Source organism: Physella acuta, unplaced genomic scaffold, assembly GCF_028476545.2.
Source record: "Physella acuta isolate Inbredline_101_S28 unplaced genomic scaffold, ASM2847654v3 ptg000072l, whole genome shotgun sequence".
NCBI classification, from domain to species: Eukaryota; Metazoa; Mollusca; class Gastropoda; family Physidae; genus Physella; species Physella acuta.
The window spans coordinates 372,979-398,490 of record NW_026731592.1 but is presented as its reverse complement, the minus strand read 5'-3'; the positions used below and the strand labels follow the sequence as shown (position 1 = coordinate 398,490).

Genomic DNA, 25,512 nt, shown 5'->3' with positions numbered 1-25,512 from the left:
ACTCACACGCGCTTGTTTTTTTTTTTTATGAATGAGTTATTAAAAAAAATTCAATTATCTAAGAAAGTTATTAAAAACATGTTGTCTGAAATTATCATTTTTATGACCTGTCGATATGAAATCATCTCCAAGGCTCTCAGACCACCAGCTTCACGGGGAAAATGAAATTTGCGCCATTAAAAAGATATTAAACCGTAGCGGGCAGACGGCTGTAGGTGGCGCGCGCCGAGCCGTTTACCCGCGCCCAGTAGAGGGAGACAAACGATGAAATAAAGCAGACGCCGGCGGGAATAACGCGAGAAGCAGAAGTGAAGTCAGCAGCCGATGTAACCTTTCCTACGTGTGGCAGTCAGGCGGTGCAACTTAGCGCGGGTGTCGTCTGCTTTTTCTTTCAGACTTCTGCGTTGTTCACTTCAGCAGACAATAAGGGGGATCACTACCATATTACGAGTTACCGAACCTTATAAAATTAATTAACACAAAAAATAAGAAAACAAGTTTTTGTTCTTATTCACGTCTTGGATTACTGTAGCAATGAGTGGTGAGGCTGGTCCAGCGGTGCCCAGTCCACGGAAATGTTCTGGGGCAACTCTACTTCACCTAGAGCGCGTGTTGTGTCTGTGTCTGCTGTCAGGCTTGATCTGTCAGGTCGGCGCTCAACGCCCGAGGAAAAAAGGTGAGTTCATTAATTACAGCAGCACGGTTTTAATTAATTAAGTCTCGCAAGGCTAAAAGGTAAAGGCGTAGAACAAAGAAACCGGGTGGTCAAAGCTAAAAAAAACTTGCTATTTTTTTAAACGTTTCTCTTAGTGTATGTTGTAAATTAGCAACAAAAACCACTTGGACAGGGTAAAGTTTACACTAGAGATGGGGCCAGGGTAGTTAGGGTTAAGTATCTTTACAAACACCCAAACTTTAATTTAGGTATCACTTCGGGATACCCCATCCCACGGAGTATATCTACGCCCCCGATCCCCTCCCCCACTGACCCCCACCCAAGGAAAATTAAAAAAAAAACTATTTATATAGAAAATATATCATTTAACCAATATCCCCCCTCAAAGTATCAAGTACCCCTCTCCTCCGCTTTGTTTCTTTCAGAATTTTTCTCCGAGGGGTGGGGGGCTGTGGACTTTAAAATTTCGGGATCGGGTGGGGTCTAAAACTGGTAAACTATGTATTTTCTATTTAAAGTCTATTTAGTTTGGAGGAAGTTGGGGGGGGGGGGGGGTGGAAGGGGGGGGCGTACACTCCTTCCACACGCACCCCGAAGAGATACCTGGAAGAAACACTACCCCTCCTTCCCAAATCGGAGAAAAATTTCTGAAAGAAACACTACTTATACCATATGAGTATTTGCTTGATATATTAGGAGATTTTATTTTCTGACGTTTCGACCTATTGTCTCCGTCAGCAGAAGCTCGCCGTTAAAAAATAAACGCCATCAGTTGACAGTGTTCGTACATTGTTGGGTGACTGCAAGGGTTGCAACCATTGAGGAGATACCTGCTAGAGTCGTCAGCGTGATGGTCGTTGAATCAATTTAATTAGCTGAAGTGTGAGCGAAACTCCACGGGTACGATTCTCCCCGGCTGGCGGTAATTCCCGGAGTAGGGTGGGGGTGGAGGGGATCGTTCCAGATTTTTTTAGATGTGGGTAACAGGTGCTATAGGTGCAAAACTATGTCAACAATTACACGAGATTGTATGTGCTGGTGTCAACAATCACCCGTGATTGTATTTGTTAGTGTCATATACATGCCATTGTGTATGATGTACTTGTGGATGTTGATCCCATTGTGTATGATGTATAATTTATATGTTTGCCCTTATGAGTGAAGTACCTTAGAAGTGCATGTTTATGCCATTGTGTGTGAAGTGCATGTAAATGTTGATCCCTTTGTGTATGATGTACATGTTTATATGTTTGCCCTTATGAGTGAAGTACCTTAGAAGTATATGTGAATGTTTATGCCATTGTGTGTGAAGTAGATGTTAATATTGATGCCATGAGTCTGAAGTACACCCCCCTCCAAGCAGTCTACCACCCCCCCCCCCCACCCCCCATACACCCTTTCAAACCCTTGAATGAACATAGAAATACAAAAAAAAAACATGTTAAATACAAAATATATACTTTATGCAATGTCCGACGCCCTTCCGGAAATTAGCCCCCCCCCCCAATACAATATCCGAAAGAAACACTGTGTGCTATACCTGTGAATGTTGATACCCTTCAATGTGCTAGAGATGTGGCTCTATTGGTTTGGTTTGCTAACGGTGTCCAAGTTTTGTGCACCGGGTGAAAGGAATTTTTTTTTCTAAAAACTCTCCGGTTTCTCCTAACACTTTCAAATGTTGACGTGAAATAAACTCGGCTGTTTCAAGGGAAAAATCGGTTTAATTAAAATTGTGTTTGGCTCTCCTTCTTTGATGCCCGCACTTGAAGGGGAAAAAATTGCCGGGTATGGCTGAGACACGGCAGCTGTGGGGTGGGGTGCGGGTGGAGGGGGTAGGGTGGGTGATGGGTGTCTCTCCTCGATTTCTTAAATTCTGTGGCAGGATTGAAATTCGGAGGAAAATTTGCATTTTAATTGAGGTGATTTTTCAGACTGGTGAGGTTACATACTCTCTGAGTGACCACGGCAAAGTTGAGTCACGATGAGACGTAAGCCTAAGATAACACCAGCGGTTCTCACACCAACAGTTTCTTAAGGCTCCTCCATCCTCGTCATATCAGAGGTGACCAACTACGATTGTAAAACTGAGGCCGCCTTAAATTCTTAATAACAAGACGGGTGTCTTTATAAGGAATTGCGGCCTATGGTCAGTTTTGACCATTAAATGAGGCATGCATGACATCAACGACGTGAAGCGGATGATAGCTGGACAGGAAAAAGGCAATTAACCATTTGTTTAGAAAACGGTCGCTATTTTTTTGGGGTATCTCGGAGCTGCAGTCTTCGACCTCACGAATTTTCTCGAGGTGTTGTTAAAGTTTTGAGGTTGTGGTCACTTGCCGTCTGCCTTACCCGTACGGTGAGGTGGTTGGCGTGCCAATCCTTAAGTTTCCTGAAAACCACAGGAACTGCCGGGTTATATTTAAGTCTGTTTAACGGGGATAGCCTTAAGGCAAAGTCTGCAACTATAGAATGATCGAGCTTACAAACAAACGTGCTTTATTTCAATGCCACAGATTGGAATTAAAGTTGTCTTTTTTTCCTGCATTTATGATACAAATTAAATTTCGTAATTTAATTTTAATTGCTAGTTACGGCATATATTTATATTTACGTAACAGATTTATTTTATTTTTCGATATTACATACCATAATTTTGCAACAAATGTTTCAGATTTATGTCTCAGGTTTATGTCTCAGATTTATGTCTCAGATTTATGTCTCAGATTTATGTCTCAGATTTATGTCGCAGATTTATGTCGCAGATTTATGTCGCAGATTTATGTCGCAGATTTATGTCGCAGATTTATGTCGCAGATTTATGTCGCAGATTTATGTCTCAGATTTATGTCGCAGATTTATGTCTCAGATTTATGTCTCAGATTTATGTCTCAGATTTATGTCTCAGATTTATGTCTCAGATTTATGTCTCAGATTTATGTCTCAAATTTATGTCTCAGATTTATGTCTCAGATTTATGTCTCAGATTTATGTCGCAGATTTATGTCGCAGATTTATGTTGCAGATTTATGTGTCGATATTGTGACATCTAACGCTTACACTTTGCAGACGATCGAATAAGCAGACAAAATAAAATTCAGGATTCGCCTTTAAGCAGAATCAACGGATCAATACTTTCCAATGATTTATGACGACGCAATATTTGGTTGACCCACTAAGAACTGACCAGGTGCTAATTAGCAAAAATTAAAATCCGCCATTTGCGCCTACGTCAAAGTTAATTAACCACAGTGTAATGGGATCATTAATTTTGCGAAACTTGAGTTTAGGCGTAATTATAATGAAATTAAACATCTTAACCCATTAAATGGGAAAATCTGGTCGACCCTAGATTAAATAATCTGAGCTAATTTCCACATCATTTACTTAATTATTCTCTGATAATATTTCTTAGTGTACTTAAATAGCCTTTGGAAAAATAAATACACACACACTATGTGTGTGTATATATATATATATATATATATATATATATATATATATATATATATATATATATATATATATATATATATATATATATACATGTGCGTGCGTGTGTAAATGACATGACTTTTAACGTTGGGGCTGCACAAGCTAACCATGTCACGTCACAAATGACATGATTTTCTATAAATAGAACATCTATTTCCGGATGACCTTGTATGCATTAGGCCTACAAACCTGTCCATTAACATAAATTAGCCGTGGGAGAAATAAAGTTCCTTTAATGTATCAAAAACGTCCGGCCACTTTCATACATCAAATTGTGGGACTTTCATCCAGTTTCAAAAGAATACATAGATTTTAAAAAAAGTAATTTAAAAAAATTATGAACAAAAAATAGAGAAGTAATACAAACGTATTTGTCAATGATTGTTGATTCACGTATAGTAAAATAAATATCTGTATCTTTAAATTTGAATGTCTTATCTATATGATCTAACTTTACTTGTGACAAATCGACTTGTTTTCAAGCCACCATTTAACTACATCTAGTTGCGAATAGTGTGTGGACTGTGGGGAGGGGGGTTTCGTCTGGGAGAGGGGGGGGTGGTTGATCTGGGGGGGGGGGGGTTGGTCTGGGTGAGGGGCGGTCTGTGGAAGGATACTCTGGAGCAGAGGCGTAGCGAGGGGTGGGGGCGGGGGGTGCGGACCGCACCGGGTGACACCAATTAGGGGGTGACACCAAGGCAAAAAATAGCAAAATATATAGAGAAAAACTTGAGGGGGGGGGGGTGCAAATCAAAAGTTTGAGAGGAGGGGGTGCAAATCGAAAACTTGGGGGGGGGGGGGGGCGTGCAAATCGAAAGTTTGAGAGGGGGGTGCAAATCGATCGAAAAGTTGGAGGGGGGTGCAAATCGAAAATTTGTCCCCGGGAAGGGTCGCTACGTACATATATCTTTATAATAAGCTTTCTCATGCACGATATACAGAAACGATTAATTAAACTTTGTTTACTTAGATAGCAAAAAGCGTTGATTACCAAATGTGTTGAAAATATTTCAAGTCTAACCGTGGCATTTACTAACAAAGTTTATAAAAGGAATGGTTTATTCCCCGTGCACTATAAAGACACACAATCCCAGTGCCGCACACAAACATCCATGAGACCTCTCACATCCACACACTTACACACACACACGCACAGATGATTGATGGATGATCTGGCTAACAGACAGGATGTAAACACATTCTGTCATCGGTTTATGGCGCACTTGTCACTGTGACGTCACATCGACGTCACAGTGAGATCACCCTCTGTACTTTAACCGGCAACCGTCAACATCCATAACTCAGGCCACCGTCAACATCCATAGCTCAGTCAGCCGTCAATAAGTCCGTGGACAACATCATTCATTAAATTGGTCCGTCAACTCAAATATTTCGCTATTCTGTTATGAACGCACATCCAACACTTTAACTCGCATACACTTTGCCCACACACCCACACTACACACTTAACCCAAATACATTTTGTCTTACGCCCCCCCCCCCCCCCCCCCCCCCCGATCCTACCCACCAAGTTTCTGCTTATTAAAGAAATCGAAATGGAAATATTTCCTTCGGGCGTCGCTAGAATCAAGAAATCACTTGAAGAAGCTGCGCACGCATGATGCGCACGACAACATGCGTGTGGGACACCAACAAGGAAACGAGAAAAATTATTCTAGGTATTATTTAAGGAGGATTCAGTGATACAGAATGATATTTGGATTTTTGTGTTAGTTTAATATAAGAGTTAGAGTACAGCGCGTAAAGTGAAATGTACGAATTGTTGACAATAAATGGAAGCTAAGATCTTTGGAGAATTTGAGGATGGCTTAGAGGACGGTACGCTAGGTCAGGTGGTTGGTTGGGTGAATTCCTGGGTGGATGGATGGCTGAGTGGACGGCTGGCTAGGTAGGGTGGATGGATAGGTAGATGGCGAGGAGATGGCGAGGTGGATGGATGGGTGGATGGGTAACAACGTGGATGGCTGGGTGGATGAATGAATGAATGGCATCACAGAGTAGAGAAACAGCCAAACAAAAGCTGAGAAAACAAAACGGTGAACACAGCTACACCACTCACACATCCACACGACCCACACATATCCCCCGACCTAGACAGGCACACGACCTAGACAGCCACACGACCTAGACAGCCACACGACCCACACATATCCCCCGACCTTGACAGCCACACGACCTTGACAGCAGCCACACGACATAGACAGCCACACGAGCTAGACAGCCACACGACCTTGACAGCCACACGACCTAGACAGCCACACGACCCACACATATCCCCCGACCTTGACAGCCACACGACCTTGACAGCAGCCACACGACATAGACAGCCACACGAGCTAGACAGCCACACGACCTTGACAGCCACACGACCTAGACAGCCACACGACCCACACATATCCCCCGACCTTGACAGCCACACGACCTTGACAGCAGCCACACGACATAGACAGCCACACGAGCTAGACAGCCACACGACCTTGACAGCCACACGACCTTGACAGCCACACGACCTTGACAGCCACACGACCTTGACAGCCACACGACCTTGACAGCCACACGACCTTGACAGCCACACGACCTTGACAGCCACACGACCTTGACAGCAGCCACACGACATAGACAGCCACACGACCTTGACAGCCACACGACCTTGACAGCAGCCACACGACATAGACAGCCACACGACCTAGACAGCCACACGACCTTGACAGCCACACGACCCACAGCCACACGACCTTGACAGCCACACGACCTTGACAGCAGCCACACGACATAGACAGCCACACGACCTAGACAGCCACACGACCTAGACAGCCACACGACCTAGACAACCACCCGACCTAGACAGCCACACGACCTAGACAACCACACGACATAGACAGCCACACGACCTTGACAGCCACACGACCTTGACAGCAGCCACACGACATAGACAGCCACACGACCTAGACAGCCACACGACCTAGACAGCCACACGACCTAGACAGCCACACGACCTAGACAGCCACACGACATAGACAGCCACACGACCTAGACAGCCACACGACCTAGACAGCCACACGACCTAGACAACCACCCGACCTAGACAACCACACGACATAGACAGCCACACGACCTAGACAACCACACGACATAGACAGCCACACGACTGCAGGAAATTATCCAATATTCTCACAAGTGGACACATCTTGACCTGGTATTTCACCTCCTATTTGACAGCAGGTCAAGAGGTCAAACTATGCATGTCACTTAACGCCTACTCAAAGTTTGGTAACCTACACACAATCTAAACGAGACACGCCGACTATTTAATCACAATGGCAACCACTAGCAATACTAGCATCATACACAAAAAGTAATGTTGACTAACCTGGTAGCAGGAAATTTCTCAACACTGGAATGATGCGACTCCCTATACACATTCACACGTCCTTATAGTATACACGTACACAAACCAGCACACACAAACTTCGTGACGACTGACGACAATTCACAACAAAGGAACTCAGCAATAACGAACTACTAAGTTAACAACACATCAACATTAGGCCCAATTCATCACTCACGACAACAACGCTTTAAAAATAAACACAAAATAAACACAATTTTTTTTCGTTATGATTTACAATACAACCATACTCTTAAAATGACAGTCGTGCCATTGACCTTTTAACTCTGACCTTTGGTTTAGCTTTATGTGTATGACTCGGGTCCTGAGTTCTTGAATTAAGGCGTGGTCCTCGGGTTAGTTGAATTATTACTACTGGCTAGTTAGGGCTAAAGTATTAATACTGGCTAGAGTTAGGGCTAAAGTATTAATACTGGCTAAAGTTAGGGTTAAAGTATTAATACTGGCTAGAGTTAGGGGGGGGGGGAAGTATTAGTCTTCACGCGTGAAGTGTGAATGCCCGTCTTCCCTTCATCTGGGTTTAAAGTTGAAAGGTCTCACACAGCCACGGAAACCAATAAAACGATAACAGCTGGAGGTTTGTGTTTCCTGGTAATGAGTTTTTTTTGTTCTTAGGGAATCGGCGTTAGGAGTTTCGTTGGATATTTTCACTCTAGGACATTTTAATTAGGACATTTTCATTGGGACTTTTTATTGGGACATTTTTATTGGGGCATTTTTATTGGGACATTTTTATTTGGGCATTTTCATTGGGACTTTTTATTGGGACGTTTTTATTGGGGCATTTTTATTGGGACATTTTTATTAGGACATTTTTATAAGGACATTTTCATTGGAACACTTTCACACATGCGCACATTGGTTTCACGTTATATGTGTACTTTATCAACACAAACATCACAGTCTAAATATTTTGCTCAGTACCTAAACCTAGTTATACTGAGCCTACAGCTGTCTGTATATGTCCATGCTATGACGGCATCTACCAGTGATGATGTGTACTGAGGTGGTTTGCGACAGCCAGTTAGTAATGTAACAATGCCATGTTTAAGTGAGTAAATACAGTGCCATGTTTAAGTGAGTAAAAAAACAATGTCATATTTAAGTGAGTAAAATACAGTGCCATGATTTTGTAAGCTATTCCGGAAAACCACTTCATGCCATAGTTGGTGTAATTTGTGGGTGGAGGGGGGGGGGGGATGTGCTATGGCATATAGAAGGGGGTTGAACAGCCCAGTGTGGCACGTGAATGTGGTAGGTGGGTGTGGTGGGTGGGTGTGGTGGGTGGGTGTGGTACATAGGTGTTGTAAGTGGGCGTTATATATGGATGTGAAAGCTATGTGTGGTACTTGGGTGTGGTATATGGGTGTAGTATAAGGGTGTGGTACGGGGGTGTGGTACATAGGTGATGTACGTGGGTGTTGTGGGTTGGTGTAGATGTGGGTGTGGTAAGTGGGTGTGATGGGTGGGTGTCGTAGATGTGGGTTTGTATGTGGGTGTTGTGGGTGTTGTGGGTTGGTGTAGATGTAGATGTGGGTGTGGTACGTGTGTGTTGTGGGTGGGTGTAGATGTGGGTGTAGATGTGGGTGTGGTACGTGGGTGTTATGGGTAGGTGTGGTACATAGGTGATTACGTGGGTGTTGTGGGTGGGTGTAGATGTTGGTGTGGTATGTAGGTGTGATGGGTGGGTGTGGTAGATGTGGGTTTGCATGTCGGTGTGAAAGCTACGTGTGGTGAGTGGGTTTGGAATAACTCACTAAGGCGGAAACCCCAAGTTTACCTGAGGGTGATCTCAAGTGTGAGGCTTGGGGGGGGGGGGTACCTCAAGTGTAATAGTGGATGAGATCTGATAACTAGGTAACTAGGATAGGGAGGTTGCCTGTGGGGGTTGGTGGAGGGGGGGGGGGGGGGTCTCACACTTGTGATAATTGAACGAACGGGTCGGCTGAGGGGGAGGGATGATACTTTTATCCCAGAAGTTCCATCTATTGACACTAATTATTAGCAGACGATTGCCTGCCCCCCCCCCCCCCCTCCCCCTGACAGTGTTTATGGCTGGTGTACTGCTGCTCTCCCAATTAATGCCTAAGTGGTTTGGGTTAAGGTCAGGTTTCATGGGTTACTCAATAAGTGCAGGCTGCAAAGTGCAGGTGAAGTAGACTTGACTTGGTCGATCCGATAAAACTCCTTGCTGCAATACGGCAATTCCTGGTTGTGAGAGTGGGGATTTTTAACGAGGGGCGTCACGAATGAATCCAATAACACACAGTTCAAGTTCCAAATACAAAGTTCTTTATTCAAATGTATATAATCAATTTTCTACCTAACTAATCTACACTGTACTACTTCTATCTGACTGTCTATACCACATGCTACCTACTACTACTAACTGCTCACTATACTACTAACTACGCACTCCCATGACCAATCCTAACACTAGCTGTTCTCTACATTCTACAATCTAACACCTTCTACCTCGCTAGCTAATCATGATCTACCTAACTATCTACATTCCTCGGCCGTCTCTGACCGCTACCTATCAACTCCTGGCCTATCGCTCTACTGCCCCACGCCTCAGTGGTCAGCTGACCGTCCCACGTGACCGGTCAGCTCTGTGCGCCCATTGGCCTCTCTAACCAACCAACAAGGCCTATAGTCTGTTTCTGCTAACCTATATCTGCTAAACATGTCTGACGTAATCTTGCGTCATCACATATCTCCCTCCCTTTCTGTAGCTGACAAATTATATTTTTCAGCGTCTGCTACTAATCTAATACATCAACAACTATCTATCTTACTACTCTATTTTATCCCTAACATCAATCATATAAATCAAATAAAAAATGGGACAGCACAGTTTACAAAAACATTAACTCTTGTGTCTGTGTTCCTGAAAAAAAAATGTCATTGTTCTAGTTTTTGTGTAAGTATCCTGACGTCTGTGGTGTCTCTGCTTGATAATGTATGTCTATGTTATGGTTTGATTGAATCTAATCATGTGTAACTCAGTTCTGGGTAGGTTGTCGTGTACTGGCCTTGAGCTAATCTTAGTAGAATGTGTAACTGGTTGAACGGGCTCTGCGAGCAGTGTAAGTGTATGTGTAAGTGTTATGTAATTGCTGGCGTTCCTCTGTGGTGGGTGGGTTGTGTCGAGTTTGATGTAAATTCCCGTGAGGCGGGTGTAGGTGTAACTTTCGTTGGTCAATGTGATGACGCAACAATCTGATCTCAACGCTGGTTGAGATGTCCACGTAGAGTGGTTATACGATGAACTGGAGCTGTCTGATGCGGGGAAACAATGACGTAACATTCCGACGCTGGGAACTTGGACGATGGGTCGTCTACCCTTTGTATCTGCCGACGTAGGTTAACGTAGCTGGCGGTCTGTTAGATAACCCCAGGGTGGGGCGAAGTGGTGGCGATGCGTTCGCTGTCTTGACCAGGGCTATTCACGTCCAGCAGGCTGTTCGCTGTCCAGGTAACTCAACGTGATCAGGGGCTTCAGGTGGCGGCATTCTTTGAAGTGTCTGCTTCATCTCGTCTCATTCTGTATAACGCTGGTGGGTCTGAAATTGTATTACGAGACCATGAGCAATGGCTTTACATGACCATTTATTGCCCGCGCAGACAAGTATTCAGACAGAGGTACCTTCCATTAAAAAAACCTCAATCCCAAATTTATACGTGCTGAACATTTGTCTGGCGGCATAACAAACATTAAAAAAATAACATTACAACATAACCAAATAAAATATCAGTACACTCTAATCTAACAACAATCTGTAAAGCCTAATAAACTCAATAGACGTAAACACTACTAGAGCTTAGAAATAGCTTCACAAAAAGAATAGACATGTGAGTGTGTATCGTGTCATTTCAACACGTGATCATATAGTGGAGCAGCTCTCACTATCTGACTTCTGACAAAAATCTGGCTGGCTTGACTTAATTGACTGACTTCACTTTTGACTTCAGTAGCTTGCCTTATTTCACTTTAACTGACTTCAGTAATTTCACTTATTTCACTTTGACTGACTTCACTTTGACTTCAGTAACCTGACTGACTTCAATTTAACGACTGATTCCACTTTGACGACTTCAATTAGGCCTACTTCAACTTGACGACTAACTTCACTTTGAAGACTAACTTGACCTCGACGACTTCACTTCAATTCAACTTAAAAGACTTCACTGACCGACTTAAACTTCGACGACTTAAACGTCTTCACTTTGACTTCAAAGACTTCAATATGACTTCAAAGACTTCACTTTGACTTCAACGACTCAATATGACTTCAAAGACTTCACTTTGACTTCAAAAACTTCAATATGACTTCAAAGACTTTAACTTTGACTTCAATGATTTCAACGACATCATTTTGATTTCAAAGACTTCACTATAACTTCGACGATTTCACTTCTTCACTATGACCTCAACGACTTTATAACTTCAAAGACTTTTCTTTGACTGCAACATGACTTCAACTACGTCACTATGACCTCAATTACGACTTCAACAACTTATTGACTGACTTGACTGACTTCAAATAACTTCTTTGACTTCAGTTCTGACTTATACTTCACTGACTTTAATAACACAATTGACTTCAGTTTGACTACACTGACTTCAACTTAAACTTTTATCGACTTCACGTCGATTTCCTCGACTACTTAGATCAACACAAAAACTCGACTTGACTTCACTTTTGTCCGTTGTTCAAAATCATTTATGGGGGCGGTCCGGGTCACATTCTTGGTCATGGGGTTGGTGTTCTTGGGCAGTTGCGTGTTATCTATTTGCTATGCTTTCAGTTTCACTAATTCTAACGCTAACTCTGCTTTTGTTCTTGACATGTTTTACTATCTTGACTATCTTGTTTCTTAACCTACTCTCTAAAGATGTCTCAAATTTTTCTTCTTTCTTGTCTAATGGTATGCCCCGTTTATAGCATTGAAACTCTGCCTCCATGGTTGTGTATGTGTGTGTGTAGAGGAAAGTTAACAAAACCAAGAAAACAGGGCGTAACATAAGAATGTGTAAGGCAGAAAAACCGCTGGCACAAACTATCCAGCACGGTTATAAACCCAAACGTTTAAAAAAATGATGGAAGGTACTTATCTTTTTGGACATGGTGACTGTTCCCTTGTATTGGTAATCCACTCGTTCCGGTTGAAGAAGTCCGCTGTTGTGTTGAGTTACAGAAAGCTGTACACCAGTCATACTCCGTCATGAATAGCTGATATACGTTCTTTCCCTTACTCGACCCGCGCTCCACCAATTGTGAGAGTGGGGGTTTTAATGAATGTGGGAACGAATGAATGCAATAACACACAGTTCAAAAATACAAATTGTTCTTTATTAAATTGATATATATATTCCAGTTTCTACCTAACTGATCTACACTGTACTACTTCTATCTGACTGTCTATACCACATGCTACCTACTACTACTAACTGCTCACTATACTACTAACTACGCACTCCCATGACCAATCCTAACACTAACTGTTCTCTACATTCTACAATCTAACACCTTCTACCTCGCTAGCTAATCATGATCTACCTAACTATCTACATTCCTCGGCCGTCTCTGACCGCTACCTATCAACTCCTGGCCTATCGCTCTACTGCCCCACGCCTCAGTGGTCAGCTGACCGTCCCACGTGACCGGTCAGCTCTGTGCGCCCATTGGCCTCTCTAACCAACCAACAAGGCCTATAGTCTGTTTCTGCTAACCTATATCTGCTAAACATGTCTGACGTAATCTTGCGTCATCACACTGGTACAGTTTTAGGCAATTCCTGGTACAGTTTTAGGCAATTCCTGGTACAGTTTTAGGCAATTCCTGGTACAGTTTTAGGCAATTCCTGGTACAGTTTTAGGCAATTCCTGATACAGCTTTAGGCATATCCTAACAAAAGAAAATAGTGTTGCACATTTAAATTATGAAAAACCAATAAAAAGAATTGACTGTTGGTTCACAGTGGGGTGGGACAAGAAGTATAGTTCGACCACCAATCATTAGCAGATGAAGTCAGATGCAATCATTCATTATGTAAGTGTACAGCATACGGGTGTGATACACACGACGAACCCAGCAGATATTTGATCCAATCAGCTACATGTAGCCATCAAGTATCAAGTTTGGACTCCGGGCTCAAGTCGGTAGGTCGTTCCTCCGTCCTTTGTAGTCGGGGATAGTGAAGGATCCTGTCATAGTGATGACCATACAATCCCTACATATGACGAGGTCACCATACAATCTCTACATATGCCGAGGTTGCCATACAATCTCTACATATGCCGAGGTCGCCATACAATCTCTACATATGCCAAGGTTCCCATACAATCTCTACATATGCCAAGGTCCCCATACAATCCCTACATATGCCGAGGTCACCATACAATTTCTACATATTCCGTTGTCGATGAAATAGATGAACTCTGTGTATTCATGTCTGGTCAAATTGAAAAAAAAAAACGTTTTACAGTTAAGAGATTATATTACAAACTATAAAAACATTTTATGAAACAACCTTTTTTATGGCAACAACTTTTGCCGTCATAACACGGATATTTTTTCATGTATAACCATGAATTTGTCTATGTTTATGCTACAAAGGTACAATTTATGGCTCAAAATATTCCAAGCTGTTTCAAAGACTATTTAAAGGCTGAAACTAAAATTATATTGATGAGTTCGGTGCCTCAGAATATAGGGGGTCCTAGGTTGATATATTTAAACCCCTCTAGCAATGACCCCACTTATAGAGACCCCTGATATATTTAAACCCCTCTAGCAATGACCCCACTTATAGAGACCCCTGATATATTTAAACCCCTCTAGCAATGACCCCACTTATAGAGACCCCTGATATATTTAAACCCCTCTAGCAATGACCCCACTTATAGAGACCCCTGATATATTTAAACCCTCTAGCAATGACCCCACTTATAGAGACCCCTGATATATTTAAACCCCTCTAGCAATGACCCCACTTATAGAGACCCCTGATATATTTAAACCCCTCTAGCAATGACCCCACTTATAGAGACCCCTGATATATTTAAACCCCTCTAGCAATGACCCCACTTATACGACCCCTGAAATATTTAAACCCCTCTAGCAATGACCCCACTTATAGACGACCCCTGAAATATTTAAACCCCTCTAGCAATGACCCCACTTATACACGACCCCTGATATATTTAAACCCCTCTAGCAATGACCCCACTTATAGACGACCCCTGATATATTTAAACCCCTCTAGCAATGACCCCTGTCACACCCACTTACAGACGACCCCGGCAGAGAGATGCTCCTGTAATGTAATTTCCCGGCAACATTTCGCTGCTCTAGTCGGCGCACAAGGAAACACAATTTCTCACTTGCTTGCAGTAGTAGGCCTTGTTGGTTGATGATGTTGTAAGACTTGTTGGTTGATGATGTTGTAAGACTTGCTGGTTGATGGTGTTGTAAGACGTGTTGGTTGATGGTGTTGTAAGACTTGTTGGTTGATGGTGCTGTAAGACTTGTTGGTTGATGGTGTTGTAAGACTTGTTGGTTGATGGTGTTGTAAGACTTGTTGGTTGATGGTGGTGTAAGACTTGTTGGTTGATGGTATTGTAAGACTTGTTGGTTGATGGTGTTGTAGAGACTTGTTGGTTGATGGTGTTGTAAGACTTGTTGGTTGATGGTACTGTAAGCCTTGTTTAGTGGTGCTAAAATACTACACAAATAAGTGTATATAAAAATACAACTTACACAACAATGGAAAGAAAATGGAAAGTGATTAAAAAACCAGTTTCATATGTTATAAACAAACAAAATAAAAACTACATTGTTCTTGACATTTCTTACTGTCTTTTTATAGAAAAAATATTTTTTTACTTTTGAACATTAGAAAGTTTAATTAATGCGTAAATATTGTGTCTATCTAAATATTTTAATTCGTATTTTAAAAATTCGACCTTAATCTAATACTAACGATTTAAGGTTGAGGTAAAAAAGAACATTGTCAATATAGAGTTTTTTTTTTAAATTAAAACACTTTAAAGTACTGATGAACCCCTCAAAAGAATGGATTAACCTGACTCACCCCTCCGGGTAATGGACTGGACTGGACACCGCTCATCTTGTGACGTGGGTTAGAGCTGATTTCCAAACAACAAAAAACTTCACCGGATCCAAGAAACGAAACGAATGTTGTTTTAAAATCTCGCGGGATATTAGCGGTGACGAGCATCTCGTATAACCTCATCTGCTAGCCATAAAGCACGAAAACTTCCTGCCCGGATTACGTCCCTTGCGCGCTCTGACGACAACAGAAATGGTTAGCGGGTTGGCGTCCGATACCCATAACTCGCAGATCATTTCTACAACCATTCATCTGGGGTTAGGTTGCACGAGAGGTATTCCGACATGTTGGTGTCGGCGTGAAAATAGCTGATCCAACTACAACAACCAAGTTTTGTATTGTTTTGTTTTAGCTCAGGTTTTGGTAGGGCCACCCCTCCCCTCTCTCCCTCAACTTTACAACTGACAATGTAAACATCCCTAATTTTGGACTCTGGTTTTGACCCTAACCCTCCCCCCCCCCCCCCACTGCCCGACCCCCAAAACCTGGGTTCCCTGTAGCCTTAGATACAGAGGACACAGCCAGGCTAGAGCAATGATTGTAAAAAATATTTTGTCAGGGGTCGTTGATGATGTTTGTGTAGCGAAACGGAGAAAGGTATTCTCCATAAGGGGAGCAGTTAGTATTCAAGTCTTCTGCCTTTATGTCGGGGCTTAGTAGGGGGTGGGGTAGTGAGGTGGGGGTGGCTAGATGGGAGTGGGGTAGTGAGGTGGGGGTGGCTAGATGGGGGTGGGGTAGTGAGCTGAGGGTGGCTAGATGGGGGTGGGGTAGTGAAGTGGGGGTGGCTAGATGGGGTTGGGGTAGTGAGGTGGGGGTGGCTAGATGGGGGTGGGGTAGTGAGCTGGGGGTGGCTAGATGGGGGTGGGGAGGTTACATTTTTGGTAGAGAAGTGGGATTGGGGTGCGGGCGATTACGAAATCTGGGGGTTGAGGGGCGGGGCGGGTAGTGGCGTTATCGATATTTGGTTAGGGATGTTTGTTAGTTGTGGTGTGTGGGTGGTGAGTATTTGTGGGGTTAGAGGTGGGATGGAAGTGTTGGGTAAGGTAAGGCAGGAGGGTGTAGTGGTGTACTGTGGGGGGGGGGCAAAATTCTGGGCGGTGACAACGAGTAACTGACTAGCAACGTCACATGTAAAAAGTCACCGGTTAAGTCACTTTGTGCAAGTCACTGAAGAGTCACGTAAACAAGTCTAAGAAGTAAACAGCTTGTGTTGCGACCTCAGGTATTCGTCCGAAACTTGGTACCATTTTTACTTTCTCGTATATACGAAGTATAGAGAAAGTCTTGTAATCGTGCAAAAAACCCCGAGATTTTTGCAAATCTCGACGTTTTACACCTCACTGATACGGACAAACATAATTTTGCAATCTTGTCGTATGTCTGTGTGTATGTCTGTGTGTGTGTGTCTGTGTGTGCGTCTGTAAACACGATAACTTGAGTACTGTTACAGCTACTTTGAATTTATTACATGTAAGTAAAAGATCTAATTCTCTACCATCTGTCAAATTTTGAGTAATTTCCGTTGACCGGAAGTACTAATTTACGCTATTTCCGATTTCTCAAAAACTAATGTAAATTTATAAAGTACTAATAATATTCCGCACAATTATGCACATTTTATTTGGCGTTCACTGGTGTGCAATTCTTTTTTCTACGAGATTTTATTCTATTTTAACAAGTGTAAGTATTTAAAATGGATTAAAATTCATGTCAATATCCCGAGTTCCCATCCCTTGTTTTTTTATATAAGAATATTCGAGAAAGTTTAGGGGAGATCACTCCCGGTTTATTTATCATTATATCTTCAGATAAATTGTTACAAAAATGGTTAAAGAGAAAAGCTTGTTGATTCAATTAGTATTAGCGAGCAACAAAACTAACTGAAATAACTAGCCCGTTACATTCCTACGACCAGATGAGCAAGCGCAGGTTTACGGTACCGTAGATGAATGGAGAAGCTCCTCAGCAGACGACACAACAACTGCTCCAGAACACAAATCTACCGCCATGTCACATTTTTTTTCTACATCAGCGTTTTTTGTGTCTGCGCTATTACGGTGCCGTCTGCTATTACTCAACTATTACTTCTATGAGATTTTTTTTTGTTGTTTTCGAATATTTTTTGGGTGATAAACGTCGTCCTTCAGAGAGGTGTAAAACTTGGGTTTGTTTCATTGATATTTTATTGTCAGTCTTTGCACAAAAAAAAAAAAAAACAGGAGGGCGGAAGTTAATTAAGAAAATGCGTTTGATTGGTTAAAACTATACCTTTTGCGTGGTAAGAGTTTAGGGTTAAGGATAAGGTCGGGTAGGTTAAAGGTAAGACTGGGTAGGATAAAAATAACAGTGGATAGGATAACCGGATGTGGGTTTTGATTTGAATTTTGCCGGTGTGCTTGCCTCTGCAACCGGCTGTTTTTTTTTCACGGGACCGGCTCTAGTTATCCGTTCTACTTATCCATACGTAACCGGCTCTATTTATCTACATGTCCGGCTCCCACGTGTCCGGCTCCTGTTGTCCACGTGTTTCCGGTGTCAGCTGAACTCGTCAGACGGCGCATGCGCACAGTGACAACCGTCATCCACGGCCCTCAAGCACGTGCGGCTGGAGCGCGGGAAACAAAAGCAGACGATTGAGTATCGCCGAGCCGGCTTTGATACGAAGGTATTTGTTTAGGTAGTTAATAGCGTTAACAGAAAGCCTTCAAATCTAGCATCGCTCCCTCGTTACCTGGATCTGCTCCTGACAAGGCTGGAATCACGCGGGATTTATGGCCGCGGAGGGGATGACGAGGGGGGGATATGGGTGCCGAGTGCGGCGCGGAGGATTCCTCTCGGCGTTGATGCTAGTTGCAAGGATGGTCGAACGTCGCTTTGGTGCGTGTATGTTTGTGAGCCGTTGTTTATCTGGTGTGAATGTTAGCGCGATTTGTTTGTTTGTCTGTCGTTCTGTTTGCGATTTGGTCTCGTTTTCTATCTATCTGTTCGTTTGCTTGTTTCTCTGTAGGTTTGTTTATCTGCTTGTGTGCTGGTTTATTTATCCATCAATCTATCTGTTTGGTTGTCTTCTTCTTCTTTGTTCTGAAGTGTTATATTGGAGGTGATTTCCTCCAACATAATTAAGTATTACGTGTCAACATGTAATGCGCCTTACAGCCCGTTGACTTCCGACTTCAGACTACTTTTATTTCTGTATTTTACTTCCATAGCCTTTGTCCACCCAAGAACAAACTACAAGGCAGCAGTTCTTTGTTTTTTGATTTGACTCTGCTAAATGGGTTGCTGTTCCCAGCTATCGAGCCTAATTTTCCCGGGTGTCAGAGTTTTTAAAGTGAGTATCCAAGGCCGATGATGCCGCCTTCATTTGACTGTAATAGACTAAGCATTGCAGATCCCAAATGGTGAATATTAGGATGCAGATAAATACATCAGCTTACCTCTAAGCTTGCAGCATTTTGTACACACATATTGTCACCCTACAAATATGCCAGGCGCCACATACAATACAGAATACAAGGCTTAATACCCACGATAACACATATACAGACACATAATTGTTTCACAAAGAAGCTTCTACCACATCAACATACCACGCTCAGCAATATTTCTCCTCCAGAATTCTCTCCCCTCTAATTAGTTTTGATGACTAAAGACACATGACTTAACATAGACGAGACACAGGGAAGGCATTATTATGGGATGTATTTTTTACGTTCGTTAGAAGGGCCAGCCCGGAATAGCATGAAAGGTTACCCCGTCTGTCTAATGACTTTGATGCATGTCCCGCGGTAACTGGGACACATACCGGAAGTTGCTACAAACACGTGTCCTTTAGTGGTGTACACATCCACGTGGTACATCAACAGCTGTGTTGAAAACATTGTTGGATGGGAAATATTTCTTGTTTGTTTTATTTATTTTATGTATTTTATTACTTTCTCGTATACTGAGTATAGGGGAAGTATTGTAATCGTGCAAAAAAAAAATCCTTACCTGAATTTTGACGAAGCTCGACGTTTTACATCTTCATAGTCGGAAAACCCCAATTAAGCTATCTTTGTTTCTGAGTGTGTGTGTGTGTCTGAGAGAGAGAGAGAGAGAGAGAGAGAGAGAGAGAGAGAGAGAGAGAGAGAGAGAGAGAGAACCTAAGTAATGTTAAGTTAGGTGAAACATATATATGTATGTATAAGACCCTATATATGTGAGCTTCCGTCAACTTTTAAGCAATTTTTGGTGACCGGAAATAGTACTTTATTCTATTTCTGTTTTCTCAAAAACTGACAACTACATTATCGTATCAGTTAAGCAAACTAAATGTCATATAAAAGTATAAGATTCTCTAAGCAGGTTTATGTTCATTTATGAGCGATTTCCGGTAAACGAAAATGGTATTTTACTCTATTTCAAGTTTATCAGAAAACAGAATCTGAATATTTTACTTCATTTCCTCATATTCTAAGAATTGTTCATCATTATATCTTCTCGAAAAACGAGGGCTTATGTCAATAACTGTCCTACTTTTTATCCCTCGAAAATATTGGAGACGTCTTCTTAACCCTGCCATTTACGAAAAAATTTCCATATTTCCAATGAGTGTTTCTGTACTATAGTGCTACACCGTTCTGAATCTTGATCTATGTATTGCGCAATGCATCGCTTTCTATATTAGTGCACTGTGCATCACTGTTTTCTCTGTTGCTGCTGTTTGTACAGCTGTTTCCCCAAAAACAATGATAAGAAAACAGCACTGTACCCCAGGGGGTCTAACTTCTTTAGGGTGTCAGTAAGTCGGTTGGGAGGATGGGTTGATGGGGGGGGGGGGCTGGGAGTGGTGGGGGGATTCATGATGTGGGGTGGGGGCAGGGTAGGGTGAAGGGGTCGACACCTGTTTGGTGTAGCTGACATATTGAAACCCGTCTAATTCGTTGGCCGGGAACTAATTAAGTAATCCTCCGCTAATTAAGTAATCCTCTGTTGCACCGATGCCCCATCACTCAACACCGACGTATCCTTCAGCGTGTCTGAACGGTAAAATAGAACCTGTGAACAGATGAACTCCGGGTTAAGGTTAGAGTTTGTGTAACATTGTTGAATGTAGGGTTTGTAGCTTCACGTAACGACAGAAGATGAGATATTTAGAAGTTGGGTTAGGAATTTAGGTGATTTGTGTTTTGGTCTTTTTGTTTGTTAGTATGTCAACCTATCAGTTTCAAATGATGTCAACTTATCAATGTCTTTCTAGAAATGTCAGCCTATCAATGTCCATCCATCAATGTCCATCCATCAATGTCCATCCATCAATGTCCATCCATCAATGTCCATTTACCAATGTCTATCTACAAATCTCCATCTATCAATGTCCATCTATCAATGTGCACCTTTCAGTGTCTACCTTTCAAATTTCATCTATTAATGTCCATTCATCAATGTTCATCTACCAATATCCACCTTATTGACGTTCTCTCTGTTTCTGTCTCTCTCTCCCTCTCCCTCTCTCTCTCCCTATCACCAAATCTGAACGTCCACACCAAACTAATGTGTTTTATCAGTTCATGCTAATTTTAACATCGTCTGCCTCACTTCGAGTCACGTGGCTCGGGTTGTTTAAAAACAACACCAAGCTTGTTTCGTTTCTCGAGACAAAAAACAAAATGGCGGCCATCATCTCTGCGCTTTTACCGCGGGTAAGTGGCCGCCGCGCTCTCTTTCCCGCCATTTTTATTGACTGTCTAAACATCGAGTGGAAGCGGGTCTAGGTCACGTGACATTGATCCGGGACAGGTTAGGGTCGAGACGGTACTCAGACGAAAAGTTTTTAGCGAGGGGGGGGGGGGTGGTTTTAAGTGAGACTACGAAAGGGCGGGGTCAAGTTTAGAAAAGGTGGGGTGGGGGGGAAGGGTAGAATAATACCATCAACCCACTGCCTGACCCACCCCATCCCCAGGGCAGACATCAGAGTTACGTCTTGATAGATAGCGCGTGATCGATAGCAGATTTCAAAGCCATCGATCGTGACCTTGACCTGACAAGATGTGTCACGGCATGTCCTTGACTTCATCAGACATAACCTTCACCTCCCAGAACATAACCTTGACCTCTTCCTTCACAACCTTGTCCTGAGTGAACGACAACTCATAACCATGACCTCTCAAGCCATGACACGCTATAACCTTGACCCGGTCAGTCTTAACCTTGAAAATATAACCTTGACCTGGTTAACCTTAACCTTTCAGTTTTCGCTTGACTTTTATACATCCTTGAAGAGTTCCCATTAAGCATGAATACATCCTGTATATCCTCCAACCCAATGTCAGATAACAGCAGACATTCTTTTATTTAATTATCACATCACTCTAGTTGATATATCTAAACACCAGGCGGCGCTGTGCAGTTTTTGACGTCTTTTATGTAAGTGGTGGGAGGGGCTTAAAGTGGGCGGTACCGTTCAGTACACAAATGTTCACGTTGTATCAACCAGCCACTGTTCTAGTTCAGGCAGTAGATCCTTATAATTGATGGAGTCCAGCTCGTTACGACTGTTCATATAAATCTTTTATATAATGGAGACGGCGTGGTTGGGCAGGATAGCGTACGTTTGCTAATTCCAAAAGTCCCGAGTTCGCACCAGCAGGGCAGATGAGGCTCTTTAGCCGAGGACAGCAAACCATCTAGTAGAGAAAAATCCAAAATTTAACAAAAAATTAATGAAAACTTCATGGACAGATGCTATGGAATAAAACCCACCAATAAAAGCAGTTTGAACTCGGAGTAAAATCTCCACTTCAGCAAATTATCATGAAAATAATTTTCTGACATTGCAAGCTACGATAATTTTTTAAAGAACTCTGCTCTGAGTTTTTGAAATGAATAACAAGTTAAATAAAATAATTCGAACCGTCCTTACGTAATAGTCCTAACAGCCTACAGAAAGTATCGTCAAATAAGCATAACCTGGTATTGGCGCTTATATTAGGGTGTAAGAAGCTGTTTTATTTTTAAACCCTAAAATGTATACTAGTCAGAGGCGTAGCGAGGGTGGGGTAGGAGGGTCGGACCGCACCCGGGTGACACGCGACCTAGCGACGCCACTGATACTAGTTACTACCCACCTTTAGAGCCACGCTTTCCACATAGAGCCACGCTATCCACCTTAAGAGCCACGCTTTACAACTTCAGAGCCACCAGAATTCTAACAGTCAGCCAATCAGGATTCACCGGAAGTGCAAACCGCGCGTGCCATCTGACTCCTAACAACGCCATGTTGACTTCTTTCCGGAAGTCTTCAGGGGAAAAAATCATTCAAATTTTCCAGTCCACGTATTGCGAGACGAATTATTCACTGCGGTATCAATACAGTTCCCGCCATTGGGGGTCGTGAGCAGACGTCAACACACGTCTGAGTGATGGCCACAGTAAACAGACGTCGCATGGGTTCACAAGATTTCCAGCCTTCTGCCCACCACTGGTGATTAGTCTTTGCATTTTTAATAGACTCATTAAACTTAAACTTGCGGGGAATGATAATTGATTTAAGATCATTTTTGCATGCGTGACCACGTCCGTTGGTCTCATATCGTGACCACGTCCGTTGGTCTCATATCGTGACCACGTCCGTTGGTCTCATATCGTGACCACGTCCGTCCGTTGGTCTCATATCGTGACCACGTCTGTTGGTCTCATATCGTGACCACGTCCGTTGGTCTTATATCGTGACCACGTCCGTCCGTTGGTCTCATATCGTGACCACGTCTGTTGGTCTCATATCGTGACCATGTGCTTCTGTCTCGGATATTGATGCATGACGACTACTCACTCTCCCCAATCAATGTTTTCCAGGTTCTGTTTAATTGTACTATGTTTGTGAGCCCCCCCCCCCCTCCCCCTCCTACCCCGAACCAAATAGAATTTACTCTAAAAAATTATACGTTTACCAGTGTCCGCCCTACCTCCTCGGAAAATTTAGTCCGCCACCCCCGAAAATTTCAAGTGCTCCCCCCCCCCCCCGATAAATAAAAGTCTGAAAGAAACACTGAAGACGCGAGACAAGACAATTACACAAATACGTGATAAAGACTTGGTGGTACTGGTTTAATTTGTGTAAGCGACTGGACATTTTTAGTGTAAAAAAAAAATAACATCAAAACAAACCATTAAGAAAGTTGATAAATATAACTTTTAACCACGCGAATTGAATACAACCACGCATAACCATGAACTAAACTTATCGGAATATTGATGCAAACTAGTTTTTGAAATTACCAGTTTTCATATTTACAATAAAACACAAAAGGTCAGAGGTCATACGAGTTCATCCAATTTCACGGTCAGCGATGACGTGTCAGAAGATTCCCGAGTATTTCTGGTACCGGAAGTACATCAGAACAGGAAGCTGCCGTCTGTCAGTGCGAGGGCTGTTTGGGGTGGTCCTCGTCACGAGAGCAGACAGGCTAATCAGCTGTCAGGCAACTGTCACAACAGGTCTGACAGTTGCTGACACCTTGTCATGACGGTACAGTAAACAGACCCTCGCATGACCAACAGGCACTGCTTGAGGCTAGCGCCATCTAGCTGCTGTGGTTATAGTACAGTGTTCCATCTATGTTACCCCCCTCTCTTCTCTTTACCACATCCCAGCGAACAGCAGTCTCAACATCCTGATCAAACAGCCGACTGTCTCAGCATCTTGATCAAACAGCCGACTGTCTCAACATCTAGGTCCAGCGAACAGTATCAACTGTTTATTCCTTGTGAAAAAAAGTAAACGTAAATTATTATAAAAATTAAGTTGCAACATTGCAAAGACGCCACCCAAACCACCACCATGAAAACTTTAAAAAATAAACCGGGAGTGATCTCCCCTAAACTTTCTCGAATATTCTCATATTAACACTACGGGTATGGCACCGTGGGATATAGACATGAGTTTTAATCCATTTTTACTTTCTCGTATATACGTAGTATAGAGAAAGTATTGTAATCGTGCAAAAAAAAAAATCGAGATTTTTACAAATCTCGACGTTTTACACCTCACTGATACGGAAAAACATAATTTTGCAATCTTGTCCGTATGTCTGTGTGTGTGTGTGTCTGTGTGTGTGTCTGTCCGTGTGTAAACACGATAACTTGAGTACCGTTACAGCTAGGTTGATGAAATTTCATATATAAGTATTTTATCAAAATCGTAGATCCGTATCAACTTTTGAGCGATTTCCGATAACCGGAAGTGGTACTTTTCCTACTTTGAATTTTTTAAAAGCCTATAACTTGAGTACTATTTCAGATAGATAAATGAAATTTCACATGTAAGTAAAAGATCTAATTCTCTACCTTCTGTTAAATTTTGAGTAATTTCCGTTGACTGGAAGTAGTAATTTACGCTACTTCCGATTTCTCAAAAAACTAATGTAAATTTTTAAAGTACTAATAATATTGCGCACTATTATACGCGTTTTTATTCAGCGTTTGCTTGGTGCGCAATGTTTTTTTATGAGATTCTATTCTATTTTTAAAAGTTTAAGTATTTAAAATGGATTAAAAATCATAACTATATCCCCAGTTACCATCCCCTGTTGTTTTATATAAGAATATTCGAGAAAGTTTAGGGGAGATCACTACCGGTTTATTAATTACTTAAACTTTTTAAAATAGAATAGAATCTCGTAGAAAAAAGATTTGCACACCAAGTGAACGCCAAATAAAATGTGTATAACAGTGCGAAATATTATTAGTACTTTATAAATTCGTTTATTGAGAAATAGGAAATAGCGTA

The 25,512-nt window shown here is 42.3% G+C and overlaps 1 protein-coding gene across 1 annotated transcript in view; it reads left to right on the top strand.

Moving 5' to 3' along the window:
- Positions 1–332: 332 nt before the first annotated feature.
- LOC131952693 (uncharacterized) overlaps positions 333–25,512 on the top strand; it is a 70,881-nt gene continuing 45,701 nt past the window's right edge. The window contains exon 1 of the mRNA XM_059315469.1: positions 333–676. Within this exon, the coding sequence (XP_059171452.1) occupies positions 535–676 (142 nt within the window). The 5' untranslated portion in view covers positions 333–534. The remainder of the gene's footprint in view (positions 677–25,512) is intronic.